The 20,078-nt window shown below is 35.6% G+C and overlaps 2 protein-coding genes across 3 annotated transcripts; both read left to right on the forward strand.

Annotated features, from left to right (window-relative positions):
* Positions 1 to 321: 321 nt before the first annotated feature.
* On the forward strand, positions 322 to 8,559 carry LOC132186356 (glycine-rich RNA-binding protein RZ1C). 2 transcript variants are annotated; one of them, XM_059600288.1, is made up of 4 exons: positions 322 to 503; positions 633 to 775; positions 7,403 to 7,884; positions 8,106 to 8,559. In XM_059600288.1, exons 2-4 carry the CDS (start codon positions 665 to 667, stop codon positions 8,344 to 8,346), a joined length of 834 nt encoding a protein of 277 aa, XP_059456271.1. In that variant the 5' UTR covers positions 322 to 503; positions 633 to 664; the 3' UTR covers positions 8,347 to 8,559. The 2 variants fall into 2 exon arrangements, with proteins under 2 accessions (XP_059456271.1, XP_059456272.1); XM_059600289.2 differs by lacking the exons at positions 322 to 503; positions 633 to 775 and adding an exon at positions 1,868 to 4,064.
* A 9,085-nt stretch (positions 8,560 to 17,644) lies between these two features.
* On the forward strand, positions 17,645 to 19,701 carry LOC132188660 (protein NUCLEAR FUSION DEFECTIVE 4). The gene has a single exon (XM_059603179.2). It carries the CDS (start codon positions 17,765 to 17,767, stop codon positions 19,535 to 19,537), a length of 1,773 nt encoding a protein of 590 aa, XP_059459162.2. The 5' UTR covers positions 17,645 to 17,764; the 3' UTR covers positions 19,538 to 19,701.
* The last annotated feature ends 377 nt before the right edge of the window (positions 19,702 to 20,078 follow it).

Here is a 20,078-nt window from a genome sequence, read left to right on the forward strand (position 1 = left end):
AGAGGAATAACTATATAAGGTTTTTCAAAAAAAATTATTTTTTAATTTTCTCTCCAATTTTTTTTTTTTAAAAAAAGAGAAAATCTTGCGGTAACCACCCACACCTTCAACTATTTTTATTTTTTTAATTTGAGTTTTGAAAAAAATTAGAAATTATATTAAATTTTTAGTAATTTTAATTTAATTCTAATTATGAAATATGTGTAAAAAATTTGAATAATTATTTTATTCCAACTTTTCCTATTTCTGGTAATACTATTTATTTTTGTAATAGAACAAATCAAAAGGGGGCTAAATCTAATTAATTTAAAATTCCAAAGGTACAACCTAAACTGGCTAAACAGCGTACCCCGATCCACGCTCCTGTATCGTCTAGAGTCTAGGGTTTCGTTCAAAACCCCCTAAAATAGTCGAAGCTGCCAAATCATTCTACTAAAATACACGATTCATTTCGGTACCGAGCGACTCGTCGACCTGTACGACACACAGTCACCAAGACTGAGGTGAGCACCAATCCCTTTCGGCTTCTAATTTTTATTTTCAATTCCTCGGAAGGAAGCAATCAGGACTTAGGGTTTTCGTTTCTCGTCACTCACTGTTGAATGTTCGTCGAATTTACGTTCTTCTTTCAGAAACTTTTTTCCGGTGCGTGAGAGAGATTGATATGACTGGGAAGGAAGAGAACCGTATATTTGTTGGAGGTTTGTCGTGGAACGTCACGGAGCGACAGCTTCACCATGCTTTCGACCGATTCGGCAAAATTGTCGAATGCCAGGTACTGTTTTCTCTTGATTTCTGTTCGTGATTTGTTCTTCTTTTCTGTTTGGTTGCTGAGAAAATAAATGGAAAGCGAAAATGATAGGATTATGAATTTCAATTTGGTATGCAATTGTGGCCCAGTCGTTTTATTGGAAAAGAAGAAAGAGGGGAAGTTGAAATTTCGTTGATTTCTTTGCATTATTGCTCCTTGTAGTCTCGTTGTAGCGTATATGTTATTTGCTCGTGAAAAGCTTTTTTTTAGGTCACTTGTAAAACATGGTGGTCTGTGTTTTTCTCTATTGCCGGATTTAGGTTGATTGAAGTTGCATTACAATCACGAAACATGTTTTGGCCTGTGAAGAGTGGGATCTGTTTCTTTTATGTGGGTTTTCAGATTAGCTCAGATGCATTCAGCCATTGCATGTCTCTGTGTCCCCTCGTTGCCTTTGAATTGGTCTTGTCCAGTGAAGCATGCAATTGCACATATGCTTGCTTGATTTTGCTTCTGTTTTAGATAGTTTAAGACATTAGTCTTTTTGGATTATGCACGTCAAGAAGAAATACAGTTGAGCTCATCACTTGCAAAATTTTAAAAATAAACCACGTGACTAGTTACTAGTAGTTTAAACATATGTCAAGAGAGAATGCAAGTAAAACTATTTAATAGTTTTTTAAGTTGCGGTTGTTTTTCATGTCTTTATTAGCATTTGATTTTGCAAGTAATGGTTTTTGTTTGAAGTTCAAGTTAAAAATTTGATTGGCATTACAGATTTATGAGTACCAGAAATCAAATTCCTTTGGAACTATTGGGCACACCTTCCCCTTTTAAGATGGATGACCCGAGAGATTAGTTTAGGAAATGTTTTATTTTTCTTTGAAATATAAATCATATGCCTGTGCCCCAAATTCCCACAAATTTATTGCAGTTATCTATGGTTTTTAATGTTTCTGTTGTTGTTCGTTTTAGTAAGTAATTTTCATTCATTCTTCTTTCTCTTCATAATATTAATTTCCTCATTGTTTCTTTCTTCTTTTTTTTTTTTGTTTTTTGGGAATGACGGTCACAATCTTCTGAGATCTTGTAGATGGATCTTTTTAGAGGGGTTTTGGTCAGAGTGGTTGCATTCAAGTTGCTGAACCTGAATATCATTTTTTGTGATTAGATTAATCAGATTGTTATTTTTAAATTTTCAAGCCAGGAAGAATTCAAATGAAAGATGATTTTTGGATATACGGTTGGGATCCATAAGACAATCTCATAAATTTGGAATGGATATATTGGTGAATGTACTGGCAGACAAATCACATGATGTGGCAAAGTTTGAGAAGTACAGTTGCAGAGCTTACAGAGATTCTTTCTGAATTTTAAGGGTGACGAACTGGGGTCATAAAATGGTTGTAGTTTGATCAAGTGGTATCTTCATTCATTCGCTTGAAGGACTTTTTATTTTGGCGTAATGAAAGGCGATGCACCTTGTTTATTAATTGGCTTTCCCAACTTTTACACTAGTATGTCTAAATCTTGAATATCTAAGGTTTTATGAGAAAAAGAGTTTTTCTACTGGAAAGTGTGTCCTTATTTTCTTCTATGGATTTGAAACAATGGTGATCCGCATCAGTTTAAATTCTGTATCAGAGATTCACCTGTTAGCTAAGCCTTGAATCTTCTTTGCTTCTGAGTCTTACGCAACTATGGCGGAAAAGAAAATTCTCTTCTGCCACCTTTACAACATAGGGCCCTTCCTTTTAGAGAGTGTTTTCTGGCTGGCCAGTCTGCTTTCGAACTAGAGATGTATTCGATTTTAATTGTAATTTGATTGAGGTCGCATCTACAATGGTACGGAAGTCTGCAATCAAATTTAGTTTCATAATACACAATGCTGCATTTTGTCTGAGGTAGTAACTGCGTTTGGGTGGGAATGATATCTGCTAGTGCAGCTCGTGGTGTCCAAGGTTCCTGCTTTTGACCCTTGTTCTTTGAGGTTCTGTTGGATCAGTTTGAACTTCCGTATATGTTTGCTGTTCCATAAAATCAGTGTCTCTGTTTTTAGTGGGTAACTTCATCGCTGCTCTTTGAGCATGGCTTGAATTGGGTGGATGGATCATACCTTTGTCTTTACTGTCTAAGCCAGTTTAAGTTTTATGGTTCTCTTGAAGAGTCCTTGAACTGTAAATCTCAGTTTTTGCGATCTCGTTTACGTTTTTGTACTTGGGAAACTTCAGATTATCCTTTCAGTTGACTTAACATATACATTTTTTTTCATGTTTACTCATATTGGATGGATTGCTCAGATGCCTGAATCTGTATTGTCATCTAGAATAAATATCGATTCTTCATAACTTGGTAGTAATGACTGGATTACTGACTCCATTATCTGAACAAGCCCGCTAGTTCTTGTTTGAAGACCAGAACATTAACAAAAACAAGAGTTTGCGAAGTGCATTTTTTTTGGCTGACTGAGCTGCTGAATCTGTTCAAATCTGGACTCTGGGTACTCACAGCTGGTATATTCACAGATTGTTTCATCTATTTACTCCATTCTTTGACAATATTCTACCCAAGGGCACAGAGATCGAGTACGTATCAGCCGTTGGTATGCCGATTGAAAGTTTTTCGTATTAGTGGTAGCTTGGATGCCTAGGCTCTGTTTTATAGGTTTAGATTTGTTCCACCATTTTGTCAGTTGGAAGAGGTTCTTAGTAACCGTCATCTTTTGACAGTGTATCTGCCTGATTCTTGCAATCATTTTGCTTTTCTGGTTGATCTGATGAAGGCAGCACATTATGAATAAGTTTGGACATAGTCTCCAAAATGAAGACAATGTCTGATTGCTTATATTCTGATTGTATATATTGTTTATGCTGGATTTTGGAAAGATTCATAGTTGCAAGAAATGTCTTGTTATGAAGATTATTGCTGCCTGATGTCCACCATATGTTTGGATCTGGGAGAGATTGATTTTGACTGATAGATGAGGGCCTGCAATGCTTTCATCTTTAGATATTTGTTGTTGAAATTAATGACGTCTTGATTGGAAGATAATCATATCTGTTAGTATGCTGTCACCATTGGCCAGATTTAGTGGGATTTAGAGTGATTACATGCATTTTTTGACTGTTTGCTGGGTTAAGAGGGATACCAGTTTGTACTGCAACTAGTATCTGAGACTGGGCAATTTGAGGTCAGTATCACATATATCGTCAGATGACAGACACTACCATCTGGCAGATTCCTCTGGTTTTTTTAAGAATTCTTTGCAATCTGAAACACATTGCATTGCCTTATCCATAATGGCAATGAGAAAGTAAGTTATCTGATTTAGTTTTGAGCTTAATATTATTTCTTGTCTAACTTGTATGCTGATCTTATGCTTTGACTTAACTTCTTTATTTCCTTTATTGTTGGTTGATGAATTCTCTGCAAAGATAACTTCTAAAATTTGGTTTTCCTGTGTGCTGGATCTCTGAAAAATATTTGCATTTCATTCCACATTGTCTCATAATATATTGAATTGCTTCTTGATGGTTTACCAATAACTATGTTCTAAGCCAAATATTCTTTTCTACTGGGGTTAGGAGTCATATCAACATATTAGGTCAGATGGAATACTGTTTTTACAGTCTTCTATTTTTTTTTTTTATGGCAGCTTGTAAGTAATGGACCTATAACTTAGTCACCAACTTACATGACCTCAGTGTATGGGGCTGGTGAGTTAATGACCTTGCTGTATATGCCTGTCTTAATGCCCTTTTCTCTTTGAGAATTGGTGTTAATAGTTCCTACAAATTGCCTTTTAAGTTCCAGCAATTCAATTTCCTTTATAGAAAAACCATTTCATAGAAATTATCATACTCCTTAATTGTTATCATTGGCTCAAAACTTTGAGTTAACTGATGGAGTGCTTTTTTCTTTTTGATAGGTAAACAAAATTTATTAAAAAAATGAAAAAGACACAACCCGAGTATACATGAAGTATACAAGAGAAACACCTAGCTAGATAAAGAAAAAAAATTCAAGAAAAATATGAAAGCTAGAAATATTTAAGTCTAAGGTAGTTGTTCAGAGATGAAGAGTCTTGAAGAAAAAATTCTTTAGTTCCACCATTGTCCATTCACGGTCTTCAAAACACCGATAATTTCTTTTTGTTTAAAGGCACTACATAAGGCACGACAAAATCATCTTTCACTGCGACATTCTGGAAGCCTACCAAATTTCACATTCCAGCTGGCAAAAAGGTCTACTACTCGACTAAGTATAACCCAAGCCTACTCGACAATGCTGAAAATGTATTCCAATGGGCATTAGCCATCTCACAATGGAGTAAAAGGCGGTCCACTAACTCCCCACTTTTCTTACACATACAATACCAATCAACTATAATGACATGCCACTTTTTAAGATTATGCATAGTTAGAATCTTCTCCAAGGCAGCCAACCAAGCAAAGAACACACTCTCAAAGAAGCCTTATTTCGCCAAATACTTGTCCAAGGGAAATGAGTGCTATCATGGGGAGCAAGGACATTGTAGTATGATCTAACATCAAACAACCCTTTCTTGGAAAGAACCCAACAAAGCTTGTCTCGTCACCCCGTCTCAATATGAGGGAGTACAAAGAATTAAAGAATGAGGTAAAGAGATCTACTTCCCAATCATGAGTTAATCTTAGAAACTTAACATTCTATTGATGACGGTCGCTAGAAAGTACCAAATGGTTTGCCATAGAAGCATACTTACAACGAGCCAAACCTAATAAGCTTGGAAAAGTTGCCTTGAGGGCCCAATCCCCACACTATACATCATGTCAAAATCTAATTTTAGAGCCGCCACCGACCTAAAATCTAGACTAGAGAACTCCCTCTAGCCCCTCCTAATATTCTTGCATCCCCCCACCTTAGATGACCCATGAACCTCATTAGAACAATACCTGCCCCTTGCACTGCCATATTTAGAATCCACAACCATCTTCCACAAGGCTTCTCTTTCATGAGCATAACGCCAGCCACTTCACAAAGAGCTCGGTTGAACAAAAGTAAATTGTGGACCTCCAACCCTCCTGAGATCGAAGAACAAACTTTAGATTAGCTAACCAAATGGAATTTGAACTCTTCATCGATGCCAGCCTTCAAAAATCTCGTTGCAACTTCTCTATGTGGTTGGCAACACCAACCGGGAGGGAAAAAAGGAAAAAGAGACATGAAGTAGGCAGATTAGATAAAATACTTTTAATCAAGGTTACCCTCCCACCCTTTGACAAATACATTCACTTCCATCCAACCAAATGACGTTATATCTTCTCAATAATGCCATCCCATATAGATTTGGCTTTAAATGAAGTTCCTAGCGGAAGGCCTAGATATTTCATAGGATACTAGCTAGACCTTCAACATTATTGACATTGCCAATTGGGGGACGAACTCTAATTTAGTTAGATTAATACTCAAACATGAAACCGCTTCAAAGCATAAGAACAAGTAACGTAAGTTGCGATGATCTAGATTTGCCCCACAAAAAATCAAGGGGAAAATCCACTTTACCCTTCTGAAGTTTCAGGGGTTTTTCAATTTGAACCTCAAAGTTTAAAAATTGGCAATGTACCCCCCTAATATTTCAAAATTTTTCAATTTAAACCTTCTGTTACTAATTTCCGTTAAATTGGACGGAGATTAAAAAAAAAAAAAAGCCTAAGGGTAATTACGTAATTTCATAGATTTTTGTCCAATTTGATGGAAATTAGTTATGGAAGGTTTAAATTGAAAATTTTTGAAATATTAGGGGGTTACATTGCCAATTTTTAAACTTTGAGGTTTAAATTGAAAAACATCTGAAACTTCAGGGGGGTAAAGTGGATTTTTCCAAAAAATCAACGTATGGTCCGCAAAAAAAAGGTGGAAAATGTTGAAAGCACCATCATGCCTAGAACTCACCAAAAAGCTTGATAAGAGACTCTTGTTCACAATTGCATAAATCATTTTGCTTAACACCTCCATAACAATAACGAACAGTAGTGGGGACAAAGGGTCTCCTTGTCTCAAGCCATAGGAACTACTAAAAAAACCTCAAAGGATCACTATTCAGGGCTTTCAACACCTCTTCTTCCTCAAAGGATCTCTTTAACTAGATGGCTTCAACCCCCCCCAATGGAATCAAAAGTAAGACCATCCAACCTAGGCCTCCAGTTGTGTTGTTCGGTAGACAAGCTATCGTAGAACTACACAATGTGTTCTTTTATCTCAAACTGATTTGAAGAGACCATTAATTACCATCTGTTTAATGGAGTTATTCCTCCTATTCGAGTTGGGCACTCGATGGAAAGAGATTCTTGTTGACTTCTTATCTAACCCGCCCGCCCGCCCCCCCCCCCCCCCTTTTTTAGTTTGAGGGTTTATGAAGTTCCATTTCTTTCTGTAAATATTTTTTAAGTGCAAGTTCTCTTTTGGAGTGAGTAGTTCTTCATCAGCCTTTCTTAAAAGAAGGCATTCTTAGTTCAAGCCAGTGTCCGTTAGGTCCTGTTTGGCTTGTTTCCTATTCAGTGTTTCTTCAATAATTGCTAACTATTTTGTGTTGCTTTATGCTATTGATTGTTACTAGTTGCAGTTATGCTTTTGCTTGGTGTGAGCTCGTTTACTCTGGTGTTTATGTAGATCATGATGGAAAGAGATACAGGCCGTCCACGTGGATTTGGGTTCATTACATATGCAGATCGTCGGGGAATGGAAGATGCAATCCGGGAGATGCATGGACGGGAGTTTGGGGATCGGGTAATCTCAGTGAACAAGGCCCAACCAAAAATGGGAGGAGAAGATGTAGACCATGGTTATAGGGGAGGAGGCTATTCATCTGGTGGAAGGGGAAGCTATGGAGGAGGAGATAGGTCTGCTGGGCAAGATGACTGTTTCAAGTGTGGGCGCCCAGGGCATTGGGCCCGGGACTGCCCTTTAGCGGCTGGTGACCGTGGTGGGGGTGGAGGCTCATTTTCTTCACGTTCTAGGTTTGGAGGGGGTGGTGGCCGTGGGGATCGCTACATAGATGATCGTTACGATGGAGGTCGCTATGGAGATAGAGATCGTTTTGACAGCAGAGAGGACAAATATGGGAGCCGTGATCATCGCCATGTTGGTGACAGGTATCTGACACGTATAAGATTATTGCTATAACAGTAACCAGAGTAACAAAAATAAGTGCTTTAAGCATTTTGGTCGGTCTTTATTATGGTCATGGTGGCCATTCATAATTTTGGATATTGTAATGGTGAAACATTATTAATGGGACAATTGCCATTTTATTTCAAATGTCAACGTGATGGGTCTTGTTATGTGTGGCTTGACTTATTTGTAAACCATGCAGGTACCCTGTTGGTGGGGATCGTTTTGGAAGCGATAGGTATGGAGGCTCAGATCGTTACCCTCAGAATGGTTATGGCAAAGACAAAGGGTATGATAGAGATGGTGGCTCACGTGGGGGCAGTGATAGGTATGGAAGTGGAGGAGGACCAGCTCGGAATGAGGGAAGAAGTTACAGGAACAGGCCGGCTCCTTATGAGCGCCCCGACAGGGCTGCGCGCCCATCGTCCTTTGACCGCTACTAGATGTTCCTAACTTGTGTTCTTTTGACACTTTTAGGTGTATACTGTGTGTTAGGTACCTGGTTTTTTTTGGCTATCTTATAATTAATGTAGGATGTTGCAATTGGGATAAACAACAGGTTTGATGGATGCACTTTGATCTTTGCTTTTCTGTTAAATCTTCCTATTCTTTGTATAAAACCAAATGAATGCGTATCTGATATCTGCCATTCTCCATTTGGATGTGGAAAAAGAACTACTAGGGATCTTTCAAACTTTGTGAAATGGTAAACAATTAACTGATCTTACTAATATCGTGAAGAGTCAGAAGCATTTGACTTCATGAAAATCATGCATGGCTTTTTGTACACAGGACAAAAATAATTTGGTTGGGTTAGTTTGTTTTGACGACAAATAGACGGAATGAGCATTTTGATATAAGTGGTAAATTATAGGAAAAAAATATGTATTTAATACTTACAATTATTAAGGTATTGGTAAAATTTCTTACTAATAATTTTAAGAAATTTAATCTTATATGTAATGCATTCATCACTCAACTCATAGTGAGTATTACTTCTTGGTTTTCCACCACATGATTCATGGTGATTGTTTTAATAATTAATATGTCAAATTAAATGCTGGACTAATCTTTGCGGGTTTGGATTTTTTTATTATTTCTGGCCAAAAGAGGAGAGAGGACAAGAAATAATAATAATAATAAGGGAGTAAGAGAGGAGCTTCGATCACTACTCCTATTAGGAAAGAGGGTTCCAGATACATGCCCTCTACTCAAATAAAAGAGCTTTCTTTCACATATTCCTGGCCAAAATAGAGTGAACAAAAGTAAGAAAAGAGATCTTTAATTACAGGAGATCAATACGATAATGAGTTCGTCGAAACGCCTGGATGTCACATGCGGGCAGCTATTGTACATGACAAAAAAAATCAATGAAGACGGTTGCAAGAGGGCAATGTTTGACACTAACATCCATTCTGATTTAATGGTAGAATAGGTAGGCCTACAGCTTACTGACTGATAAGCTGTCGATCGTAAGGTTGAGTACTTTTGTCTTTGCTGAATATGCCAACCACTCTTGCCTCTTGGAGTCTAGAATCTCCAACCGTGTCCATATGATATTTTACACAATCAAAAAAGTTGATTCAAAGTCAAAACACGTAGATAGAAGAAATCTGAGTGGATAAGTACACGTAATTTTTATTTTATTTTATTTTATTTTTTTGAGTCAACTATTCAAACTATTGACTCCAAAATGCACGTGGGATGTTTCTTTCCCGGCCCCCCTTCTTACAGGTGATTGGATTCTTCCGTGTAAACAGAATCACTGGGATTTCTTGCTTGCGTGGGAAACTTGGAGGAAATAGTGTGCTTTGACCGACTTGCTTTTCTCAGCCTCGTTTTTTTCTCTCTTCTTGCCAAAAAGGCATATGAACAACGACTTTTTTGGCTCGCATTTTCTTTTTCCTACCATTTTTTTTTTCAACTTATACTTTTTTAAATTATAAGATGCCCGAGATTTTGGGTTGTTGACTAACTAGCTAGCTAGAGTTCATGCGTGCATAGAGAGAAAAGCAAAGTGTGTGGGGGTGTGGGGATACACTTGGCTTTATTCCCAACATGATGCAACTGGTGGGTGGTGCAATCAATTTGAGGCTCTTCTTCCCCTTTCTTTTCCTGAGAATATATATATAAAACTTAAAATAAAGAAATAAATTGCTTAGTGGGAGAGAAAGAAAATGGGAAAGAGACCTTAAAGAAGTTGATATTTTAGATTCCATTTTTGGAGAAGATTTGATTTTCAGGTTTAATTTTCGTTTAAGAAACTGCAAGGAAATTAAGGCTCTACAGTTTCTCTTTCGCTTGGTAGAGTATTCAAAAGATGTCGAAAGTTGGCAGAAATTAAGACTATTGGCAGCATTGTGCAAGTTGCACAATAAATGGGCCATGCATGGCCCACCATGGTCCCCTGATAATAACATATGATTAGCAACTAATCATACAAGATCAGAGAGGGGACAGATTTTGCGTCAGCAGGAATGGGTGCACGTGGCATTGACCCAGATAATAGTAAGATAATTAATTACACGTGCACATGCAAAAGAATAAAGTTTGATTGAATTAGAGCCAGGCTTTTGAGCATTTCTTTCAATTTTCTTTTGGATATATAAAGTTATTACTTAAATCTACTGCTGAAAAGAGAAGATCAGTTCTAAAGGGTTAATTTTGTTCTTCTCTCCCATGCATGGCATCCACTAATATATATATGGCAGCCAAACACACACGTGTTAGAATATATGATAAAAGATAAGAACTCTTTGTGATATTAAGGGATTTGTTTATCTTGTGTTAATGGATTTTATTATATTATTTGTAAAATTTCAATAAATATTAAGCAATAAAAGCGAAATGTAGTCTTTAGAACAATTACTTAATGGTAGACACTGGAGATATAACGTCGAACTACTCGAAAATTATTTATCTCTATTTTCTTCCTTTCTTCCACTTTTTTTTTCTTTAATTTTCCATTTCATTTTGATATTAGAGCAATCTGTTAACATGCACCAATCTTCGATACCTAATGGCCATGTGGATTCCAATTTTTGTTTCTTCATTTTCCCAGCAGTGCGTCCCACATGGAATTCCTCATTGCCATTCAATCAACTTTCATCTCAAATCCTAGTTTTCCGAGAATCTTATCACGCTTTTGATCACATCAATCAAATCGGAAGTTCATAGAGAAACTTATTTAAAACTATAAGGCTTGTTTAGCAAAAAGCTTGAAAAATAAAGTTGATTGAAACTGTAGCACGTTTTGAAAGGTATAGTTATTGATTTTGAGAGGAATAGTGTGAGATTTTTTTTGAGTTGATTTTGAGAGGAATAGTGTGAGATTTTTTTTGGGTCGGGTCCACTCCTTTGACAAATAGAGCCATAATGAAATAAAATCAGAAAAAAAATCAGGAAAGACTAAATTAAAATTAGTGACTAATAATCTGGTTTATCTTCACACACTTAATTAAATATATCCAGCAGAAAAAAATGGTTGATAAGGGAGACGTGATAATTTTAAAGAAAATAAATGTCAATAGACAATAAGTAGTGATTAGTTCAGAACATAATGAAAAATCTTGTTTTCTTTTTTACTGTAATCAAGCTCTCTCTCTCTCTCTCTCTCTCTCATTTTCTTTAACGTTGTGGAAAAGAAAAATATTTAGATTCCACATGTCAAGCTCCAAATTGAACCTTCTATAATATATATGTTTGCCTTCAAAAAAATAATGATCGATCACTACAACAGTTACTTTTTATATAGAATTATTTGAGATTTTCCGTATGATTAGTGTAAATTATTTTGATTTTTATTGATATTTTGTTGGGATTGGATCAAGTTATGATTCAATCGGACTCGAAAAAGTGAATGTAATTTGTATCATTTAGGCCATTTCTCTGAAGCTTTTCGAGATTAGGTATTACTATGTTCACTAACAAGAAAAATGGTCACAATTGACCTCTATCGTATCGTATGCCTGTTTTAATTAATATATATTATCTTTTTCTTTTATAAAACAAATAATGACAACAAGAATTTTCCATGGTCGGCCTCTTTGAAGGCCTAGCTTTTTTGTATTTTTCTGACCAACGTATGAATTTATAATGTGGTTGTAATCAGATGACGAAACAAAGATGAGATATTGGCCAGAAAAGAATCGTAATAAGCCACCAAAGACCTTTGCCGGCCGTTTATTCTTTGCTTTGTTCTCTTTTCTTGTGTTTCTTCTTTTTGTCTTTTATTTATTTATTTATTATTTATTATTTTTTTGCTAAACTTTGTTTACTTATAACAAAAACCACGACAAACACGTGCCATACATGCATTTGAACTAATAATGTTCATATGTTTTTACTTGCTTATATTATACGCTTGTGGGCGGAATCGTACGAGATTCTATAGAGCTTTTCTCATGTTATTATACTTTACATATTTGCAAATAATATTAAGACATGATTTTAATCACATTAATATTACGTATCAGTAAAAAAATTAATATTACATACATGCAAGTAATTTATATATATATATATATATAAGACACTACAAAACACGTCACTAACGGTTAGTGACGTGTTATTAACAAGAAATGTAACAGGTTAACAAATTGGAAATTACTGATGGAAATTTAGTAACATGTCAAGTTTGACATGTTACTATAGTTTAGTAACGTGTCAAGTTTGATACGTCACCCTTTGGTGACGTGTTAAAAATTGACACGTTATTAAAGTTTAAAAAATTATTAAAAAATAAATAAATTTTTTTTCAAAATTTTTTCCGATTTTTTTTTTTTTCAAATAATATCATGGGATCTGATTTTCAAAAATCGAAACCCAGCAGCAAATCAAAATTTAATAAAAAAAAAAAAAATTAATTGAACTTGGAATAAATCGATCAATAGATTCAAACCCAGCAGCACAAATTAATTTAAGCAAAAATTTCACTCACTATGTGGAGTTCGAGAGTACCCGAAATCAGAAACCTACAACACCAAAGAACCGGAAAAATCAATACGTTTAAAAGCTAAGACAAATGACCGAAAAATCAACCAGAAAAATCAGAAAAATTATCCATTAGAGTATATGATGTCCGTTCCCCAAGTGGATTCAATCTGAAAAATCAAACCAAACCAACCATAAAAATCAGACCCATAAAAATTTCAAACACCAAGCCCAGTAGCCAAAAAAAAAAAATTGAAATCCCAAACCTAAAAAAAAAAAAAAAAAAAAAAAAAAAAAAAATCAGATCTTCTCTTCTCTTTTTCTTCTTCTTCTTCTTCTTCTTATCTTCTCTTCTTTTTCTCCTCTCCTTTTCTTTTAGTAACGTGTTACCAATTCCAAAACTGAAAAAAAAAAAAAAAAAAATCTGGAAAAATTTAGTACCGTGTCAAATTTGACATGATATTAAATTTTTCGAGAATTTTTTTAATTTTATTTTTAAATAAAACTTTGACAACTTTAGTAATGTGTCAAAGTTGACACATCACCAAAAGGAGAAATGTCAACTTTGAAATGTTACTAATGGTAATGTGTCAAGTTTAACACGTCACCATTTTGAAAACTGAAAAAATAAAAAATAAAAATAAAACTTTGACAACTTTAATAACGTGTCAAGGTTCACGCATTATAAATGGTAATGTGTCAAATTACCAAAAACTTTAGTAACGTGTGAGAAATTGACACCACACTAAATGATGACGTGTGAAAAAATCATGCATTGTAGTCACGTCACTAAAAACGCTTTTTTTTGGGTAGTGAGAGCAGCATTCAAAGGGCATTCTCTTTAAACTAGAGATTATAAATTAGTTGGAAAAAATTAATGTTATGCCTTTTTATCAAAAATAGAACGATTCGTTTTTTTCAAATTTGCGTTCTGCATGTTTTAATTTTCATTGCCACAACAATTCCATTGTCGTGCTCCATTAAAAGTTTCCCTTGCAGTATGCAAATTGGTGAAGCAATTTGCCTCTTACTAGTCACGATCAAAGTTTAGTTGTTCAAATGAAATTTTAATTGAGAATAATTTATATAGGGATGTGACATAAATTAAGTTATTTGTACCTTCTAATAGGAGAATGACATAAGCGTGGAACACAAAAATTGAACAAGATGAATTGAGGGGAGGTTCGCAATTTGAATAAGCATTACACGCGTTGGATGATCCGAAGAGAGATGAAAGATGTTTCACGTGTCATTCTCTTAAAACATTTGACTCTAATACCATATTAAATTACTACTTATTTCATAAGCTGAAATTTATAGAAATAGGTAAATTTTAATCGGTACTTTAACACTTGGTTCCGCCATTGGGACCAACAAATTAGAATTTCACATTGGAACTTTTTAAAATTTTAATAGATATTGAAAATATAATTTGAGGAGGTTAAATGTGATTTTACCTTTATTTTGTAAAACACTAATGGTAGGAAGTTTATAATGAGTAGGATCAATGTTGGAGAATTTCATTACTCAACAATAATTTGTCTCTCTTTATAAATGATCCTTTCTGCTTTTGTGGTTTTGATTATAGTCAGAAGCGTACGCAACCAAATACGGCACTTCATCTTGTGCACTTTTTTTTTCTTTCTTAATTAATAAAGAAAAAGATTATAGGGGAGAATCTTTTCCATTTCTGATCCGAATAGAAGATCATCTCGTACACTTCGACCACATGCGGGCAGGACCACCATCCCTTTCTTTCATTTACCACCAAATTTCTTTCTTTCTTTCCTTTTTATTTTCTTCTTCTTTTGGTTGGATGGTGTTGACTACCTATTTGGCTTGAGGTGAGATTGACTAGTATAAAAATATGATCTTTTTTTTTTTTTTTTTTTTTTTTTTTTTTTTTTTTTCTAGTGGGCATGTGTATATATATATTCCCCTGTATAATAATATAACAAGCTTCGTCTTTATCAATTTATGCAGATGTTAAAGAAAAAAAAAAAATCGTGAGATTGGAATTTGTAAGAATTGCATTTGAGAACGATTTATTTTTTTATTTTTAATACGAGGAGCTAGTCGGTGGTGGGTCAATATAAAACATGGTAGTAATGTTAAATATTATATTTTTATCCTACAATTATCCAACAATGTTGATGAGACATTCCAAATCAACTATTGAGTTTTATTTTATGAGAAATGCTAGAATCTAATAAAACCGGCCTCCACATTTTGCCCATCAAAATTCTAGGTGGCAAAATGCCATTTGAAAAGTTGATGTAAAAGGGCACATGGTCTAAGTTGATGGCAAATGACACTTTGCCACATAGGATTTTGATGGGCAAAATGTTGAGGTTTTATTAGATTCTAGTATATCTCTTATTTTATTTAACAAGGATTAATCTAATGATTAGATGAAGGTGCCATGTCAGCTTTGTTGGATAAAATTATAATATCTAGCATTTCTCAATACATGGTATTTAATTGTCAATTTTATACTTGTTCGACCTAACTATGAAGGCAATTAAATAAGCTTAACCTATGTATTACGCATTGGAATTATATTTTAGCATTCCTTCATCCTGTTAGAGCACCTTGACACACACACATATATATGAGAAATGCTAAGTGTTCTTATAGCGTTCTCCTGGTGTCCTCTTAAATGTAGCTTTTAAAATCACCAAATAGATTAAAAGTCAATAATGATAATCTCAAATTTAACGGTGATTTTAAAAGTTACATCACAGTTGGAAGGACACTAGAAAAACACTAGAAGAATACCTAGCATTTTTCTATCTGTATATATATAGAGAGAGAGTCAAATGTGACATTCATTTGATATGGTTCGACTTTAGAGGCCGTAAATTTCAATTTAATTGCATCTTGATTTTATTAACAAAATTATGTGATAATGATCGGATTCTGATAATAATTAATTAATAAGATTGTGATATTAGCTTCTTCTTTTGTTCTTCTAATTAGATTGTGATATTATCTAATAAGGATAGAATAGAACTTGTATATATTACTAAGCTGGACTATGGAAGGGAAAATTAATTGTTTTTTTTTTTTTGGTAAAAATTTTGCCGGTTGACTCATTGTAACTCGCCTGAGTTGGCACGTACTGACTCGTGGGTTGACTCGTCCAAGTTGATTTGGAGATTTTTCGTTTGGGTCGAGGGATTTTGGTTTGATAGGTACTAATTCGATCGTGTTAACCTTATCTACCTCTGGATATATAAGATATATAACTAACTACCCGCCAAATTTAGAATTTGGTTGTTCATGACTTCCAAATAGAGGATTTTAGGCATTTAATTAAGTTGAATAATAAACATTACGATAATTAGACATAATTATGTCTTTATGTTCGAAGAATATTATAAATTATATTTTTATTCCATAAATATATCACAATATTAACGCAGTTGTCTCAATTAACTCTTAAATTATTATTATTTTTTTTTTAATTTTCTAATTATAGTGTATAAAGAAAATAAATGTGGATAGTACTCCTCAGATTACTATCAATTCGAATAATAAATGTGAGTGCATTTTTATACAGTTCACTTGATTAAGCAAGTATCGAGCAGCTTGCCCACTTGTTGAGACAGATTAACCCAGTAGAAGTTCTACCGCTAACAATTCGGACAACAAATTGCTAAAAATTTGAATTCAATTATAGTGTTTTACTTAACTTCAAAGGAAGAAAGTTAAAGTAATTGGACAAGTCTCAACAAGCATAAACTCCATTAGGCTGTACAAAAGAAAAATATTTAGAACATTACATTTTTTATTATTAGTATTATTATAATTCCTTTACAAATTAATGTGTAAATCAACGAGTGCTATGCGGTGTTATATGGTTAAAAAAAGTTAAGTAACATGTAAGTTTTATTGTTTAGTAGTATATCATGTGAACTGGGCACTACGTTAATTTGTAAAAAAATTGTTATAAAGACTATAATAACCCTACAAATATCTCTTGAACTGTCGAACCCATTTTCATGCTTGACTTAACCCTGGAAAGTTTTGGCAAAACAGAAATAATGTATGGGATGGAAAGACAGGACTACACGTTTTGGAAGGATTTCGCCTGGAACACCCTCGTACGTACCAAATAAAAACCTGTGAGAAGAAGTTAATTACTCGAAAGAGAAGTAAATGGGTGTATTTCTTTTTTTTTTTTTTGGTGAGTAAGTAAATGGGTGTATTATTATGCATACACAATCTTCGATAGTGTAATTTTTGAAAATCATTCTTTTTACCAACAAATTAATTACTATATACTATATTCTGAAAAATTTGATATAAATTTAATTATTTAATTATTATTTTAACACTTTTTTTTACGTGTGAATTTAAATTCAAGTGAGGTTTAATACGTAAAATATTTAGTTTAAATCAAAAGTGAATTGACAAAATCAAAGCTACGCTTGCAAATTGCTAGCGTCATCCATGGAAAAAAAATTTCTGTCCAAATTGGTGGCTTGACTTTCAACGTAAACGTCAACATTGTCGACATAAAGGTTCCAAGCAGCTACAGCACTGCTAGCTAGTCGTTGGGAGAAACATACGCTTCCCCACTCGACCAACTATGATAATTCCAAAAAGGAAACCTTCGTACATGCCCTGCCACAATAAAAAAAAAAAAATGTAGCTCCGTGAATTTTCTTTTGGATAAGATTATATGACAGCCCAGCCTTGCCTCAATTTCTCTGCAATAATTGATTCGAGTTAATATCATTCTAGATGAAGCATTTATTAATTTCCTGCATATTTTTCAACCCTTTCTCTTTCTTTCTTTTTTTTTCAACCCTTCTTTCCTATACACACAACCAGTCAACTTCGAAGTCGTTTTTTTGTGTCTATATATTGAGTGTTAGTCCCCTCACACCTCTACTAACTCCATACACACAGAGATAGAGAGAGATGGTGGTTGCCGGACCAGTTAACGGTGGGTTGGCAAACATGAAGAGCTTCCCCCTTCATCTCCTCAATGGGCGGTGGTTCATGATTTTCGCCTCATTTCTCATCATGTCCGCCGCCGGAGCAACCTACATGTTCAGTCTCTACTCCGGCGACATCAAATCGGTGTTGGGGTACGACCAAAGCACCCTCAACCTGCTCAGCTTCTTCAAGGACTTGGGCGCCAACGTTGGCGTCCTCTCCGGCCTAATCAACGAGGTCACGCCGCCGTGGGTGGTGCTATCAATTGGAGCAGTCCTCAACTTTTTCGGCTACTTCATGATGTGGCTGGCTGTGACCAAGAGAATTGCGAGGCCCCAAGTTTGGCACATGTGCTTGTACATTTGCATTGGGGCGAACTCGCAGTCTTTTGCCAACACCGGCTCACTTGTTCCCTGCGTAAAAAACTTCCCCGAAAGTCGCGGCGTTGTGTTGGGGATTCTGAAGGGATATGTGGGGCTTAGCGGCGCTATAATCACGCAATTGTATCATGCTCTCTATGCTGATGACGCAAAGTCCCTGATTTTGCTAATTGGGTGGCTACCGGCGGTGATATCTTTAACTTTTCTCCGAACTATTCGGTACATGAAGGTCATTCGGCAGCGGAACGAGCTCAAAGTTTTCTACAATTTCCTCTATATTTCACTTGGGCTTGCTGGGTTTTTGATGGTTATGATTATAGTACAAAATAAGGCGGAGTTCACTCAGGGTGAGTACGGTGGGAGCGCCGCCGCGGTGGCTATCTTGCTCTTTCTCCCGCTTGGTGTTGTTATTGTGGAAGAGTACAAACTTTGGAAGAGCAAGAATCTAGAGCTGATTTCTCCAGCTCCGGCGCCACCCTTGAAAATAATCACTGAAGCAGCACCATCTCTACCAGCACCAAATTCAGTCACGGAAACGAGCAGAGAATTAAAGCAACCTTCTTGCTGGAAAACCGCCTTCAGCCCACCGGACAGAGGAGATGACTACACCATACTCCAAGCACTTTTCAGCTTGGACATGTTGATTCTTTTCATGTCAGCAATTTGTGGTGTTGGGGGAACTTTAACCGCCATAGACAACCTGGGACAGATTGGATCTTCCTATGGATACCCAAAGAAAAGTGTGAGCACATTTGTGTCTCTTGTAAGCATTTGGAATTATCTAGGAAGGGTAGTGTCGGGATTTGCCTCGGAAATTGTACTTAAAAAGTACAAATTCCCTCGCCCCCTCATCCTCACTCTCACCCTCCTATTATCGTGCGCCGGCCATCTCCTCATCGCGTTTAACGTCCCCAACGGACTTTATGTCGCGTCGGTTATTATCGGATTTTGTTTCGGCGCACAATGGCCGTTACTCTTTGCAATAATTTCGGAGCTTTTCGGCCTAAAGTACTACTCCACTTTGTACAATTTCGGGTCCGTGGCCAGCCCTATTGGCCTTTATTTGCTCAACGTGAAGGTCACTGGAAATTTATATGATAAAGAGGCTGAGAAGCAAATGGCGGCGTTGGGGCTCAAAAGGGAGGATGGGAAGTCGTTGAATTGTGTTGGGGGAGATTGCTTCAGATTGTCTTTCATTATAATTACTGCGGTGACATTGTTTGGCGCACTTTTTTCCATCATTTTGGTGCTCCGGACAAGGAAGTTCTATAAGAGTGACATTTATGAGAAGTTCCGGGAGCAGGCTAAGGAGGCCGAGACGGAGATGGCGGCGGCCGGAAATGGCGTCGGACTGTCGGATGCCAAAGGTGGCTAGAGTTGGCAATATTGAGGATAGGGTTGAGAGAAAGCAAACGAAATTGCAAGATAGATTTATAGGTAGAAATGACACTGTAAAATGAGATAACGAAGTGGACACACATATTTGACCAGTAAAGAAAATATCGTATAATAGAGGAATTTTCTTTGGGTTTGTTGTTATTTTATATTTCCTATAAATTTTACATTTTCTTTAATTCTAATTGCAATTTTCTTATTTCTCAAATTTAAGCTTTAAATGGGACAGCTTGACAGCATCGTAGACAAAGAGAGATAAAGACACAAGAACTAACCAAATATGTCCCCCTCAATTTCCAACCACATCTTACAGCTCAAATTGATAATTGGGGGCAAAATAATAATAAAAAAGAAAAAAGAAAAAGGAGTTTTTGCAATTGTTTTGTCATTTATCTTTCCATTAACATCGAAATTGTCTCCTAGCTTTTTGGTTCTTTGTACGCGATGCATTGCGAAGGGGAAAGTTTCCAAATTTTGTCTTTGTTTTTTATATGATTCTTTTGTTGGTGATAAAATTGAGA

Source organism: Corylus avellana, chromosome 6 (genome assembly GCF_965113065.1).
Source record: "Corylus avellana chromosome 6, dhCorAvel1.hap1.2, whole genome shotgun sequence".
In the NCBI taxonomy this organism is placed as follows: Eukaryota; Viridiplantae; Streptophyta; class Magnoliopsida; order Fagales; family Betulaceae; genus Corylus; species Corylus avellana.

Coding starts and splice junctions, on each gene's coding strand:
- LOC132188660 (XM_059603179.2), top strand. CDS start 17,765: ATGGTGGTTGCCGGACCAGTTAACGGTGGGTTGGCAAACATGAAGAGC.
- LOC132186356 (XM_059600288.1), top strand. CDS start 665: ATGACTGGGAAGGAAGAGAACCGTATATTTGTTGGAGGTTTGTCGTGG. Junction 776..7,402: donor GCAAAATTGTCGAATGCCAG/GTACTGTTTTCT, acceptor GTGTTTATGTAG/ATCATGATGGAAAGAGATAC. Junction 7,885..8,105: donor CATCGCCATGTTGGTGACAG/GTATCTGACACG, acceptor TAAACCATGCAG/GTACCCTGTTGGTGGGGATC.